General features: G+C 42.5%; 1 protein-coding gene across 3 annotated transcripts in view; it reads left to right on the forward strand.

Moving 5' to 3' along the window:
* Positions 1–16,847, forward strand: part of LOC144681968 (pleckstrin homology domain-containing family G member 4B-like) — a 338,637-nt gene that overhangs the window by 110,300 nt on the left and 211,490 nt on the right. For all 3 annotated transcript variants that reach the window (XM_078544151.1, XM_078544149.1, XM_078544150.1), the window contains exon 4: positions 15,450–15,695. In XM_078544151.1, coding sequence (XP_078400277.1) covers positions 15,450–15,695 — 246 coding nt within the window. The remainder of the gene's footprint in view (positions 1–15,449; positions 15,696–16,847) is intronic.

The following is a 16,847-nucleotide window of genomic DNA, read 5'->3' on the forward strand; positions in this document are numbered from 1 at the left end:
GTTTTCAGTGACAGAAGGGTTGTAACTAAAGGACATACTTAAGTGGATTGGGAAAAACCCAGCGGTGACTTGAAGGGGGGCGGGGTTGGAATTACAGCGAGTGGTTATGATCTACAAACTTTGGTGGCAGCAGACTCAGTAATAACTTTCAAAAGGAAATTGAATAGATACTTGAAGTTTTTTTTATTAATTCATGGGATGTGGACTTTGGCAAGACAAACATTACTTACCAACCCCTACTTGACCTTGGGAAGGTGGTGATGTTGCCTTCTTGAACTGCTGCAATCTGTATGATGAAGGTGCAGTTAGGAATCAATCAGAGTGAAGGAGTGGCGCCTATTCCCAAGTCAGGATGTTATGTGACTTTGAGGGGAACTTGAAAGTGCAATGTTCCTACATCTCTGCTGCTCATTCTTCTAGGGGTAGAGATCCTGGGATTGGGACGTGCTGTTGAAGAACCCTTTGCGAGTTACAGTAGTGCATCTTTTGTACTGTACACATGGCAGCCATGGTGCACTGGTGGTGGAGGGAGTGAATGTTTAAGGTGGTGGATAAGGGTGCCATTTGTGTGGCTACTGTTTCATGGATGATGTTGTGTTGTTGGAACTATATGCATCCAGGTAAGTAGAGAGTATTCCATCACACTCCTGACTTGGGCCATTTCAGATGGTGGAAAAGTTTTGGAGAATTAGGATGCCAGTCACTTGCTGCAGAATATGCAGCCTCTGATCTGTGATCTAGTTGAGTTTCTGGTCAGTGCTGACTCCCACAATGTTGATGGTAGTGGATTTGATGATGGTGGGTAGCACTACCTTCCTTTGTTGGAGATGGTCACTGCCTAGTAGTTGTGCAATGCAAAAATTACTTGCCACTTAAGTCCAAGCCTGAAGTTGTCCAAGTCTTGCTCCATTATCTGAGGAACAGCGAATGGAACTGAACACTGTGCAATCAGTAACACCTCCATTTCTGACCTTATGTTGGAGAGATGGTCATTGAAGCAGCTTATGATGGCTGGGCCGAGGACATTGCCCTGAAGAACTCATGTAGCGATGCCCCGGGCTGATTACCTTTGACTTCAATTTTGCTTGGGTTCCTTGACTTGGTCAGATGCTGTCTTAATGTCAAAGACAGTCACTTTCACCTCACACCTGGAATTCAGCTTTGTCGTCTATTGTTCAGAGCAAGCCTGTAATGAATTCTGGAGTCAAGTTGTCCTGGTGGGACCTAACCTGAGCATCGATGGCCAGGTTATTCATGAGTAGCACTGCTGGTGACCCCTTCCATTTGCAAGTCATTGGGAAAGAGCATGGCAGTGGGACTAATTGGATAGCTCTTTCAAAGAGTTGCACAGGGATGATAGACAGACTGACTGACTGACCGGGCTGTATTATGCTATGATTCTGTGCTTTTTAAAATTATCCCAAGGAGACTTTGGTCATGAGACACAAATATGTGGTCAATTCAATGCCAAGAATTATTATGCACTGCAGAGGTTTATGTATTAAACATTATTCATTATGTTTGTAAAGAAAAAGTTAACCACCCACTCAGTATACCAGCTTCACAGTCAAGACAGCTGCAGGCACTCAGTGCCAGATTAGTTTGAAGAACCTATCTGAATGTTCTGTCGACTTTGGGAAGATGTACTTTTAGTAGTTCCCCCTAAATCTTATCAAGGAAGTTGTCATGGGTGTTGAAGTTCAACCTTTGCTAAGGACTCTAAGAGTTGAGACACACATGATTTGTAGTTGGGACTATATGACTTGAGATGGATGAAGAAAAATTTACTGAAGCTCTGCAGCGACAGACACCACAAGGTATACCTCCTGGTACACCTGCTCAATCCCAGGACCTGTAGGTCTGAAGAGATCCATTAGGCTGCAGATAGTCTTAGAAATGAGAAAATGCCTATCTTTCTGTTTTGCTGTTTCTTTGCACTTGAGAAAAGACGGGTTCAACTCCTGATATTTCCAGGTACCTTGTGACTTGATATATATTATGAGTATAAGATTTTAACTGTGCTTTTGGCTAGGAAGAGGATTTCATAATATATAGTTATCTGCTTTTCTAAACAAGGCTAATCTCATAGATTCTTTGAGCATTTGGTGTCCTACATAGCAACTGAGATTTCTTCAAGAGCTCTGTAGTATGCATATTTATTATTAACTTTCTGTTAACATTGGGTACTTCATTAAGCATTATACCTTCCTAATGGAAAATATTCTTATTGTAATCTATCTTCTAGTCTCACTGGTTCCACTTAATGGTAGCATCTCATTTTTCGTGTTTTATTGATCACTTTTATTAGCATATTTTGTTTGGTGAAATATATTGCAAATTGCTTTTACTTCAGTATTTGGATCTTTTACTAGAAAACAGTCCATAAACTACTACAATCAGTATGAATGTTTACACACTGTGAATTTCATCTCCAGCATGAATGCAGTGACATGGTTTTAGCCTACGCTATGGAAATGAGTCTAATACTTCACATTTTTGCAGAACTGTTCAGAATTTGCGAGAAAAGCTTTATTAAGAGCTTCAGTTTTTCAGATTTCATGCATTTAAGAAATGATATTTTTAATAAAGATGTTCACAGTTTGAATATGTTTTTACTGATTTCTAAATGATCACTGCCACAGAATTATTAGCACATAAATACACAAAAGAATCTTTTTACATCTGGAGAAAATGCATGTTTTTTGATGATTAACAATCAGCAGAGGAAGCTAAGGATCAAATTGTGCCATTTAAATATTGTTTGAAATGAGAATTTGATTGTTTGAATGAGAAATTACATTGAAAAAAACTGTGGATTGTGGAGAGCAGTTTTTTTCTTGTTTGTGGGTTGCCTTATAAGTGAGGATATCTGGAGTGTTTTGAAAATAAAGATGAGTAATGTGAAGATATATTTACTCCAAAACATTGAGAAGCAGGGTGATTTACTAAAATTTAGTTTTTGTGCAGTTAATCAACAATAATTGCAAATAAAAACAAATGAGAAAGTGAACCAGTCATGTCACTTTTAGACTCCTATAGTTTCCTTATAGTTATAGACCCTTTATAGTTTGTATTGTCGCAAGATATGTAGAAGTAAGATTTTCCCATCATAAACAAAAGATTATTTCTATGTAAACCTTTTTGATTATTTTTGATACTCTTGCAACACAGAACCATGTTATAATATGGCAGGCGGTAATTCTCGTGCTGACCAAATCCCAAAGGGAAACTTGGTCGAGCTATTGCAACGATTTGCGATTTGTATTTTTATTATGAGAAGGTATGTGTACTGAAGTCAGAAGTAAAGATCCCACTACTACTTCTGGAGATTTTAAATGTTAAATTAAAATATTTATTAACAAACGAAAAGAAAACTTAAACACAAGATTACAGTTACACAGTTAAATTTAGCATTATAACATATCTAAAAGCTTTCTACTTAGCTAGGCTCACAAATAAACACCCTTTCCCAGGCAACGGTCCCTATAGATTCTTAATCTATAAAACATCCAGTAATATTACCACAAGGCACCCACTTGCTTTAGGAAGGTATTTCACAAGCTTCTCTCTCCCTCATACTCGGAAATGGAAATCCAAGGCTTGTTACAAAGCCTTGCTTTCTGGAACAGCTAGACACTTCTCAGGGGTGACTAGAAGCTGCTTCCTTCACACGACTGTGCCCGCACAGCACACTCTTCAAAAACACATGGCCACACACCTCATACAGCTTTCAATCTTTCCTTAAATATATTTTTCCCCTTTCATCTTTAAATCCATTATTTTTAACTTTCTTTTGAAAGTTACCTTTCCCAGAATCTAAAATCTTCCATGTTGTCTTGATGGCTACCACTTTCAGGAAAATTAAACTTAATAACTTTGCTTTATTTATTTATGATCTTTGCCAGTTGTAAAACTTCCTTTTTTCTGTCCTTGAAATTCAATTACTAAAAATTCACTCTTCATTTATCTCCTAATGCAAATTCTTATTCATGCTGTATCAACTGGTGTCCCATCTTAACTGGCTCATCTCCACTTCAAACATGCCTGCTTTACACCTAACCCTTTGATGATTTAAACCTTGCAGTTTGACTGTCTTCAGCCTAATGAAATTAGTCTCACACACACAGCCCCCACAAGCCTGCTTCACAGTATCCCGCAGTAATATTGGAAAAAATTATATTTTCTTTACAACCATCACATATCTCACTTGTAAAATATAATGACCTGTGTCTGCATAAAAGTGTAAACAAACATGCCATTTTTCAACATGCACATATAATTTGAAGGTAAATATATTAAAATACCAAGGAATGATTTCAAGGCAGTAATCACTTGGATGAAGGGACCAACTGTATTGTAGCCAAATTTGCATGAAGCTAAAAAGATGGGTAGGAAAGCAAGATGTGAGGATGCAAAGAGTCTGCAAAGCAATATCGATAGGTGGGCAAAACTTTGGCAAGTGGAGTTTAAGGTGTGAAAATGTGAGGTTTTCCACTTTTGGCAGGAAGGTTAGAAAAACAATATTATTTAAGCGTATAGAGACTGCATCATGCTGCAGTACAGAGGGAGCTGGGCATCCTTTATACATGAATCACAAAAAGTTAGCAGGTACAGCAAGCAATTAGGAAGGCAAATGGGATGTTGGCTTTTATTGCAAGGGGGATGGAATATAAAAATAGGGATTGGTGAGACCGTACCTGGAGTACTGTGTGCAGTTTTGGTATCCTTACTTAAAGAAAGAAATATTGCACTGCTAGCAGTTCAGAGTATTAAGGTCCACTCGGCTGATTCCTGGGATGAAGTGGTTGTATTATGACAAAAAGTTGAGCCAGTTGGGCCTACAGTCATTGGAGTTTAGAAGAATGAGAGGTGATTTTATGGAAACGTATAAGATTCTGAGGGGACCTGACAGGGCAGATGCTGAGAGGATGTTTCCTCTTGTGAGGGAATCAAGAATTAGGGGGCACAATTTAATAATTAAGGAATTTTCCATTTAAGATGGAGATGAGGAGGAATTTATTTTTGGGGATCATTAGTCTTTGAAGTTCTCTTCCACTGAAAACAGTGGAGACTGGGTCAATAAATATATTCAAAGCTGAATTAGACAGATTTTTGATTGACAAGGAAGTCGAGGGTTATGGGGGACAGGCAGGAAAGTGGAGTTAAGACCACAATCAGATCAACCGTGATCTTACTGCATGGTAGAGCAGACCTATTGGGCCAAACGGCCTACTCCTGCTCCTGTTTCTTATCTTATGATCTGTCTTTGAGGGGAGGTGAAGAGGAGCATGTTTTAAGGGACTACCTGTACTTGTTCCCATGGTGTTTGGGGAAATAGAAGATAAATATGTATGTTGTTGATTTTCTGGCTTTACAGGGAATATCATTTGGATTATCTGCTTTCCAGAGTTACTCTTGTGATGCTGACTATAAGGACAGGGAGTTTGCATTCCAGAGCAACTGTTTTCATTTACTTGGGCACCCAAAAGAGAGTTGACCAATTTAGGAATTGAGGCAACCCTCCAGTAAAACCCAGGTGACAGCTGCATAGAGGGAGGTCACCATTCAAGTCAATACAGCCATCCAATTCTCATATTTGCCTGCAACTAAATAAATACTGTGCTGGTACTTGGAGTAAGGTGAAAAGGAGTGTCATCTTCACTTCTGTATGAGTTCCTTGTTGGGATAATCAAATATGACACAAGCCTAAGTTTGGAATTACTGCACCCTCCAAGAATTGCCATTTGAAATGCTGCATAGAACTATTCCCCTTGTGCACACGCAATCTTATTGTGCCTAAAATAAAAAATGGAGATAGCAGCTGAAAAACTCTGAAGAACTGAGGTAATCCTGGGGGTAGCAGCCTTGAAGGTATCACTGTTATCAGATCCATCCACCTATTGTTTATTCTCCCTAGAGTAATTGATTTAAAAGGTTTAATTTAAAGGGATAAGTCATGGCAGGAGAGCTCAAAGCCGTGGTGTGCTCCATGTGGGAAGCCGGGAACATTTCCCGTGCCCGGAACCAGCATGTGTGCAGGAAGTGTGTCCAGCTGCAGCTCCTGGAAGCTCGGGTTTCAGAGCTAGAACAGCAGCTGGGGACACAGTGGAGCATCCGTGAGTCTGAGAACATCGTGGGTAGCATGTGTAGAGAGGTAGTCACACCTCAGCTGAAGGGACTTGAGGAAGGAAGGGAATGGGTAATCACCAGGCAGTCCAAGAGAAACAGGCAGGTAGTTCAGGAGTCCCCTGGGGTCCCACTCGCAAATCGGTATTCCATTTTGAAGGCTGATGAGGGCATTGGTTTCTCCAGGGAGTGCAGACAGAACCAAGCTTCTGGCACCACAAACAGCCTGTCTGTACAGGAGAGGAGGAAGAGTAATAGTAATAGGAGATTCTATAGTCAGGGGAACAGATAGGCGCTACTGTGGCCGTCAACGTGACTCCAGAATGGTGTGTTGCCTCCCTGGTGCCAGGGTCCGGGTTGTCACTGAAATAGGAGAATAGCGCAGATGAATACGTGGCTTAAGAGTTGGTGCAGGAGGGGAGGGCTTTAGGTTCCTGAATCACTGGGACCGTTTCTGGGGAAGCTGGGACCTGTACAAGCGGGATGGTCTACATCTGAACCAGAGCGGTACTAACTTCCTTGCGGGTGGGTTTGCTAGTGCTGTTGGGAAGAGTTTAAACTAATTTGGCAGGGGGAGGGGACACAGAATGTTAGCAGAATAGAGACACATCATAATACAGTAAAACAATCAAGTCAGAGGGAGGACAGCTGCATTAAGTTTCAAGGGAATAAGGCAAGGCTGGATGGCCTCTACTTTAATGCCAGGAGTATTACAGGTAAAACGGATGAGTTAAGGGTGAGGATTGCCATGTTCAATTGTGATATAGTAGCCATCACTGAGATGTGGTTGAGGGAGGGGCAGGATTGGCAGCTCAACATTCTGGGATTTAGAATCTTCAGGCGAGACAGGAGAGGGGGTAACAGAAGAGAAGGCTTTGCATTATTAGTTAAGGAGTCAGTTACTGCAGTAAGGAGAGATGATATTTTGGAGGGGGCATCGGATGAAGCTTTGTGGATAGAGCTCAGGAATAAAAAAGGGGCAGCCACATTGTTAGGTGTCTATTATAGACCCCAACAGTCAGCGGGAAATTGAGGAGCAAATATGTGCACAATTTGCGAGCTGTTTAAAAACAATAACAATAGGGTAATTATATTAGGTGATTTCAACTTTCCCAACATTAATTGGAATAGACATAGTGTTAAGGGCTTGGATGGAGTGGGTTTCTTGAAATCTGTACAGGAGAATCTATTAGGTCAATATGTAGAGGGTCCAACAAGGGACGGCGCAGTACTGGACCTAATTGTGGGGAATGAAGCCATACAGGTTGCAGAGGTACTAGTGGGGGAGCATTTTAGTGATAACGACCACAACATGGTACAGTTTAAGCTTGTTATGGACAAAGAAATAGACAAGTAGCAAAAAAATATTTTGGACTGGGGGAGAGTGGATTTTAGTAAAATAAGGCAGGATCTGGCCAAAGTAGACTGGGAACAGCTACTTGTGGGGAAATGTACAGAGGAGCAGTGGGGGGTGTTCAAAAAGGAAATGGAGCGATATTCAGGATACAATGAGAAGGGAAAGAGAGGCTTTTAGCAGGTACAAGGGGAGCAAATCAGCGGAGGCATTAGTGGAGTACAGAAAGTGCAGGGGGAGCTTAAGAAAGCAATTAGGAGAGCAAAGAGGAGATATGAGAAAGCACTGGCTGGTAAAAGTAGGGAAATTCCCAATATATTCTATAAGTATATCAGTGGGAAGAGGATAACCAGGGAAAGAGTAGGGTCCATTAGGGACCAAGGGGGCAATCTATGGTGGAGCCAGAGGATATCGGTAGAGGGTTGAATGAATACTTCACATCCGTCTTCACCCAAGAGAATGAGGATGAAAGTATCAAACTCGGGGAGAGAGACTGCGAGGTTCTTGAGCAAATTGATATAGGGAGTTACAAGGTATTGGAGGTGTTGGCAGTCTTAAAACGTGGACAAATCCCCAGCTCCGGATGATGTGTGTCCCATATTTCTGAGGGAGGCAAGAGAGGAGATCGCAGGGGCTCTGACCCAAATTTTTAATTCCTCTCTGGCCACAGGGGAGGTGCCAGAGGACTGAAGAACAGCTAATGTGGTTCTGCCATTTAAGAAGGGTTGTAGAGGTAAGCCAGGGAACTACAGGCCAGTGAGTCTCATGTCAGTGATAGGGAAACTATTGGAGAAAATTCTGAAGGAGAGAATCTATCTCCACTTGGAGAGGCAAGGTTTGATCAGGGATAGTCAGCATGGCTTTGTCAGAGGGAGGTCATGCCTAACAAATTTGATTGAATTTTTTGAGGAGGTGACCAGGTGTGTAGATGAGGGTAGTGCAGTTGATGTAGTTTTTATGGATTTCAGCAAAGTCTTTGACAAGGTCCCACACGGGAGACTTATAAAGAAGGCAGGTGCACATGGGATACAGGGTAATTTGCTAAGGTGGATTCAAAATTGGCTTAGTTATAGGAGACAGAGGGTGATGACAGAAGGATGCTTTAGTGACTGGAAGCCATTGTCCAGTGGCGTGCGTACCACAGTGATCTGTGCTGGGTCCCCTATTATTTGTCATTTATATAAACGATATAGATGACTATGTGGGGGTAGGATTAGTCAGTTTGCAGATGACACAAAGATTGGCTGGATGGTTAACAGTGAGGTTGTGTGGCTTGGGCTACAGGAAGATATAGATGGGATGGTCAAATGGGCAGATAAATGGCAGATGGAATTTAACTCTGAAAAGTGTGAGCTGATACACTTTGGAAGGTATAATTTGACAAGGAAGTATTCAATGAAAGGCATGACACTAGGAAGTTCTGAGGAACAAAGGGACCTTGGCATGTGTGTCCATAGATCTCTAAAGGCAGAGGGGCATGTTAGTGGGGCAGTGAAAATGGCATATGGGACACTTGCCTTTATCAATCGAGGCATAGGTTACAAAAGTAGGGAGATCATGTTGAAGTTGTATAGAACCTTGGTAAAGCCACAGCTGGAGTACTGTGTGCAGTTCTGGTTGTCACATTATAGGAAGGATGTGATTGAACCGGAGAGGAGATTCACCAGGATGTTGCCTGGGATGAAACATTTTAAGTTGTGAAGAGAGGTTGGATAGACTTGGGTTGTTTTTGTTGGAGCAGAGAAGACTGAGGGGTGACCTAATTGAGGTGTACAAGATTATGAGGGGCATGGACAGGGTGGATAGGGAGCAGCTGTTCCCCTTAGTTGAAGAGTCAGTCACGAGGGGACACAAGTTCAAGGTGAGGGGCAGGAAGTTTAGGGGAGACGTGAGGAAAACTCTTTTTACCCAGAGGGTGGTGACTGTCTGGAATGCACTGCCTGGGCGGGTAGTGGAGGCGGGTTGCCTCACATCCTTTAAAAAGTACCTGGATGACCACTTGGCACATCATAACATTCAAGGCTATGGGCCAAGTGCTGGTAAATGCGATTAGGTAGGTAGATCAGGTGTTTCTCACGTGTCGGTGCAGACTCGATGGGCCGAAGGGCCTCTTCTGCACTCTGTGATTCTGTGATTCCTTCAAATAGTTTAGGCACCATGGAATACTGCACAATGAGTGCAACATGCTGTTTTCTAGGTAACAGCCACTAACATACATGGCCCACCTGCATGCTAATTGAATGTGGACCTCTTCTGTTCACGAAAGTCATGAGAGATGAATATGGAGAATTATATTTACTTGCGACACTTTGTACTTGAAGAAAGCCTCCCCAGTGAAAGCTGTCTAGCTGATGACTCCTTTCCAGTGAAAAGTGGAAGATGTTGCCATGAATTGGTTGTCACTTAGTCTGCAGTGGGTACATGTATCATCATCTTCAGTGACTTGGAATGATCCATAAAAGTTTCCGATTATCGCAGTCATCAACTTATGGTCTATCTTTGATCTAGGGGTATGTGCAGATTATCATGCAGCATTTGATACTACCCTGTGGCAACCTGTTTCATGCAGCGGAGGTGGCTACAGGTGTTTAGAAACAGGTCCTGGGATAACGAGAGAGAGCAAAGTACCAAAGTGTTTATTGCACCTGCATTTGTTGGCCTCTTTCAAACTTCCCTGCCTCACCCTAAATGTGCATTGTGTTCAGAACCTGCATTCTCAGCTGTTTGTAATGTGCAATGTGAAAGTTAAACAATTAAGAATATTGGGCAGAAAAATTGCAAAATGCAGGACTACATGGAGCAGATTGTAGCAAAAGACAGAAGAAAAAGTGAAATAAAACATTTTTCTGCCTACTTCTAAGTTAACGAGACCAAGTTCTGTGGCTGTCAACACAACCTAGCCTGTAAATGTAACATTTGGTACTTTTTAGTACATGCTGGTAGCTCAATGTCATTAAATTGTATTGAAAGCAGAAGACATCTTGCAGTTTGTGTGTACAAACTTCTTGTTTTGGTCCTTGGTTGTTACTGCCAGAGCTGTACTTTTTTCTGTCTTTTCTTGCTGTTGTGACAGCGCAGCACTTCAGACTTGTTGACTTCTGTGCCTTAAACCCTGATTTTAATTCAGGGTAAGCAAGCGACCCATAGACAGCTGAGTGAGAGACTTGGACTATTTTAACTCTTGCGTCTTATTGGAATATCTTGGGCAGGTTACTCATCCAATTGCTTGCAGGATTGGCATCCCACGCCCTTGCTGCATTCAATTTATGGCGCAACTCTTAACTATACTAAAAGTGGGAATGTGAGGTTGCATAACCTACTCCCATTTGCTGTGTAGAAACTGTCTATAAACTGCTGGAGGTTGTTGCTGAATACTTCTTGGTGGACAGGTTGAGAAAGATTATTTCCAATTGTCCATTGGCTCTCCGGAAATTTAATTGAGGAAGGAGGGAGCAACACTACTCAAGCTGCAAGGATGACTCCAAGGTCAGGGCAGATGTGGGCGAAAGGGTTACTGCCTTGAGCATCACTCACAAGGATCTGACCTCAGTGTGGGAAGAGGCTCCATGACGTCACAAGATCAGCAAGGGTTAGTGCACTCTTAATTTTTCCACCTCTCTTGACACTTTGTCAAGACTCTGCCCCCACGTTCTCACCACTCGCAGTACTTCCCTCCTCTCAATCACAAGGGCACACTACATCACCTTTCTTATTACAAGCACCAAACACTAATCCCTTTTTGATTTAACGCCATAATTCTCTTTTCAAATATTACCATTGCGCAATTATTAACTCAACCCGCTGCTCCTTCCTCATTGCACGTAACACATACTTTTGTTTACATTCAGCATCTCTCCAACCTCATTCCATTTGTTCTTCCACTTCTCAAACATCCACTCTAATCACAAGTTTCACATGTCTTCCAGTAACTACTCATTAACTGAAACCCTTTTTTTAGCAGGACAAAGCAGCACGCAGTGACTTGGGGAGGAGTACCTAACATATTGCCCTCATCCCAAGCAGTGGATATCCTAGAGATCAGTGGCCCAGATAGACCCAGGAACATTTGAAATGGCAAGGCTGGCAGCATTCCAGAGCAGGGTGTCCGTGTATTAATTATAACCCTTCATGTCAGCAAAGATGCAGCAAACTGCACAACTTCAAGGACTAGCACTTGCAAATATACAACTTCTAACTCCCTCTTGACTATTGCCTTTTTCTCCTACCCACGGCTATTTATTGCCAGCAAGTACCTCCTGCACAGAAACTCCCTGTACAAAAGGACAGAGGATCATTATTAAGTGTTCTTTCCTTCCAGCCATCAGCCGCGATATTGGCACCTGAATGGGTTAGATAGTGAGTTTGAGGGAGGTCTGAACTTGGTGATTTGCTGAGCACCAGCAGATACTGATGGCAGAAGCAGCACAGGAGAGAGCAAACCGAAGAGTGCGGTCCTCTTGTAACTTTGCGCACTGGTGACTGCAGAAGCTCAGCCGTGAAAGAAAACTGCTGGCATCACACAACAGGCTGTACAAGGTATTGATTGGCTTGCCAATGTGTTTCACCTAACAGTATGGAGGAGGAGACTGTTTCCAGCGTGTATTCTGTATTTTATTGGAAGTCTGCGATCTACCTGTATAGGAAAGTTATCTCCATGGATGCCTCCCCTCCCCGGATCCTCACCAACTTTCCTGCTGCAGATGCATCTGCCCATGACAGTATTGGTAGGAGTGACCACTGCGTGGTTGTTGTGGAGAAGAAGTCCTGCCTTCACATTGAGGATACCCTCCATTGTGTTGTGTGGCACTACCACTGTGCTACGTGGAACAGATTTCGAACAGATCAAGAAACTCAAGACTGGGCATCCATGAGGCGCTTTGGGCCATCAGCAGCAGCAGAGGTGTATGCAACCACGATATGTAACCTCATGGCCTGGCATATCCACCACTTTACCATTACCACCAAGACAGGGGATCAACCTTCGCTCAATGAAGACTGCAAGATGGCATGCCAGGAGCAGCACCAGCTGCACCACAACCAATGGATTACATCTAGGCTCTGCAGTCCTGCCACATCCAGTCCTGAATGGTAGTGGACAATTGAACAACTCACTGGAGGGGGAGGCTTCCACAACACTCAAGAAGCTTGACACCGTTCAGGACAAAGCCCACTTGACTGGCACCACATCCACAAACATTCATTCCCTCCACCACCGATGCACAGTAGCAGCAGTGTGTACCATCTACAAGATGCATTGCAGGAATTCATCAAGGCTCCTTCGACAGCATCTTCCAAACCCAGGACCACTACCATCCAGATGGACAAGGGCAATAGATAGATGGGAACACCACCACCTGGAAGTTCCCCTCCAAGCCACTCACCATCCTGATTTGAAAATATATCGGCGTTCCATCACTGTTGCTGGGTCAAAATCCTGGAACTCCGTTCCTGACTGAACTGTGGGTGTACCATACCACCTGGACTGCAGTGGTTCAAGAAGGCAGCTCACCACCACTTTCTCAAGGGCAACTAGGGACGGGCAATAAATGCTGGCCCAGCCAGCGAAGCCCACATCCCGTGGACGAATAACAAAGAAAAAGATCCAAAGTGGGGAAGTTCGCTGATGATTGCACAATGTTCAGCACCATTCGTGATGACTCAGATACTGAAGCAGCCCATGGCCAAATGCAACAATACCTGGACAATATCCAGGCTTGGCATGACAAATGGCAAGTAAAATCAGTGCCACACAAGTGCTAGGTAATGAACATCTCCAGTAAGAGAGAATCTAACCATCACCTCTTGACAATCGTGGCATTACTATTGCTGAAACATCCTGGGGGTTACCATTGACAGGAAACTGAATTGGACTAACGACATAAATACTATGACTACAAGAGCAGGTCAGAGGCTAGGGATCCTGTGGCAAGTAACTCACCTCCTGACTCCCCAAAGCCTGCCCACCATCGACAAGGCATAAGTCAGGATTGTGATGGAATGCTCTCCACTTGGCTGGATGAGTGCAGCTCCAACAATATTCAAGAAGCTTGACACCATCCAGGACAAAGCAGCCTGCTTGATTGGCACCACATCCACAAAACTTCACTTCTTCCGCCACCAACGCACAGTAGCAGCAGTGTGTACCATCTACAAGATCACTGCAGGAACTTATCAACCCTCCTTCGACTGCACCTTCCAAACCCAGTACCACTACCATCTTGAAGGACAAGGATAGCAGACACATGGGAACACCGCAACCTGGAAGTTTCCCTTGAAGCCACTCACCATCCTGACTTTAAATTATTTCGCCATGTCTTCATTGTCATTGGTTCAAAATCCTGGAACTCCGCCCCTAACAGCACTGTGTGTACCTACACCACATGGATTGCAGCGGTTCAAGAAGGCAGCTCATCATGACCTTCTCACGGACAATTAACGATGGGCAATAAATGCTGGCTTAGCCTGCGATGCCCACGTCCCATGAATGGAAAAAAAACATGTGATTTAAGTCCAGAATTGAATGTTTGAATTGATTGCTGGAGACACACTGGAATATTTGGTGGCAAAATGTCATTGGGACCAAAATGAAACCCCAACTGGAAATTTATGTTCCACGAAGTTTGTGGAGTGTAGAAGTATTGAAGAATGTAGAGTGCTCAGTATCACACAGCTCCTAAAGAGCTACAGCAGTTTCATCCAGACTGTAGTCCTCTTTCCTTATGATTGCTGAGGTTTATGCAGTGTCTGGGGAAAACTTTTTTACATTTTACATCATAGTAGCACCCCTGTTCCAGGATAAAGCTGCACCCCCACTTGGCTCAGGATGATCTTTTTCCTTATGGAAGAAAAAAAGACACTCAGCTAGATGGGTTGTGCCACATGGTAGGGGTTTGGGATATTGTTGGTGGGAGCCAATAAATGGGTGAGTGAAACCTGGTACTTTAATTTGAGTGAGTAGTGAAAAGATTACAACCAGTGGGCAAATGCAGAATAAGGGAATGGAGACTGGGAATTCTCCCTGCATGCATTGATCTGCAGGCCCTAATTTTACATCACAAAGTCCAAAACATGGAGGAGTGAAATGATGGAGTGCTGTGTATGGAGCACTCCACATATATTTTTCATGCATTTTACAGAAGGGTCTTGAAACAGGTTCAGGACCATTTTTTGTATATTTAAATTGATCTGGCGTTCATTTTGGGCTGCCTGAAAGCATTGAACACCAATATGTTTTTGGACAAACGGAATTTAATATGTCACTGTGTAGATTATGTGCAGGTTCTTCCACCCAGAAAGCAGTATATATTATGCTTGTTTAATGCTCAAAAAAGGACACCGCATTTACTAATTTCTGTCCCAATGTATCCAAACAACTTCTGTTGAAAACAAAAACAAAAATACCTGGAAATACTCAGCAGGTCTGGCAGCATCTGCGGAGAGGAACACAATTAACGTTTCGAGTCCAAATGACCCTTCAACAGAACTAAGTAAAAATAGAAGAGAGGTGAAATATAAGCTGGTTTAAGGGGGGGTGGGACAAGTAGAGCTGGATAGAGGGCCATTGATAGGTGGAACCTATCCAGCTCTACTTGTCCCACTCCCCCTTAAACCAGCTTATATTTCACCACTCTTCTATTTTTACTTAGTTCTGTTGAAGGGTCATTCGGACTTGAAATGTTAACTGTGTTCCTCTCCACAGATACTGCCAGACCTGCTGAGTTTTTCCAGGTATTTTTGTTTATGTTTTGGATTTCCAGCATCCGTAGTTTTTTGCTTTTAACTTCTGTTGAATATGGCCCATCCTAAGATGCCCATTCAGGATATAAATTGAGCTTGATACCCCTGCTTTAGAAACAATTTCCTGGATAGAATGGAGAACTAACTTACTTTGGAGGGATTTGTATATTTTTGATAAAAATATTTTTTCAGAATGTAAGAATTATCCAATTTTAATTTATTTTATCCATAGGATTTGATTCAAAAACAAATGATAAATTGGACACAGAAAAAGGAAGTTTCAATGAAGATATTTTCAACCTACCAGATGAACCTCCAAAAACCTCACTGATTGCACAGTGCATTGTGAGCAGGCAAGAATCAGCACCAGTTAAACATTGTGAGACCTCATCTTCCTTACCACTTAAACCTAATCTACCAACACTGTCCCAAGAAATCAACTTTGATGTTCTCAATTCTGGGGTGGCATGTTTGACTGGTAGGTACTTATCAACATTAATGTTTTTAAATTTCACACATTATTGCAGAGCAGCCCATTGAATGGGTGTAGTGTCTTCAAATAAAGCTGCTAGGACATGTGGGTGGACAGATAAATTACCATGTAAAGAAAAGTTTCATACATTGGTTCATTTGATTACCACACATTTTGTTGACAAGACTGTTCTGTTAACTCTAATGTCTGTGTGCAACTGCATTTCCATTTTGTTGTTTATACTCCAACTGTTTTGATTTTGAGGTTTTATGTTGGAAAGTTTAAGTTATTTCTTATATTAATTGAATGTTGAAAGATAATCAAAAGGAACCAATGTAAGTAATATTGCAACTTTGCTGTTTTGTACTGCTGAAAAAAGAGACAAGTCGAAGCTTTTCGTCTTGCACTCATCAAGACACTTCACAAGAATATCAAATGTAAAGGAAACAACATTTATACTGTATGAGAAGAGAATGCTGCCTGGTTGGCAAGTGGACTCTGAGGTGTTGCCATGCAGAATGATCAGATCATTTCACGCTGTATATCACAGAAACTCATGAACGGGCCTAAGGCTGTCACTTTCAGCCCTGAAAAATGCCCAGTCTACCTCAGATTACCCTGGAAGGGCAACGTATCCCAAAAGTTTGAGCAACGGGTGAAGTTAGCTATTTAACAATGCTGCTATGCGGTAGCAACACGAGTGGTATTTGCCACTAAAAGGATGCTGCTGTCAAGCCAAACGATGTTCTGCCTATCACACAAATGAGTAATATGGTATATGAATTTTGGTGCCAGTGTGATGCTAGGTATGTGGGCCGTACATCCCAAAGACTGGCATATTGTATTAAACAGCAGGTTCCTTCCACTGTTCGTAACGGCCGAGGTACAGACCGTACCCAACCAGCCCATGTTTGCAAAACTCAAAACACACTGTCCAAAGTTAGATGTGATTCCGCGATTGGACAACATTTGCTAAATAATCCTCGGCGTGCTAAGAATTACGCTGACAACCAATTTAAGATTGTTAGTCAGGATCACAATGTGGTGCCTTTGCATGTACTGTAAGCTACATATATTAATACACAGGACCTTGTTCTTTGCAGACAGAAAGAACATGTGCACACATTGCGCCTGTTTTAGCTATGCAAAATAAATGAC

Source organism: Cetorhinus maximus, chromosome 6, assembly GCF_964194155.1.
Source record: "Cetorhinus maximus chromosome 6, sCetMax3.hap1.1, whole genome shotgun sequence".
Lineage (NCBI taxonomy): Eukaryota > Metazoa > Chordata > Chondrichthyes > Lamniformes > Cetorhinidae > Cetorhinus > Cetorhinus maximus.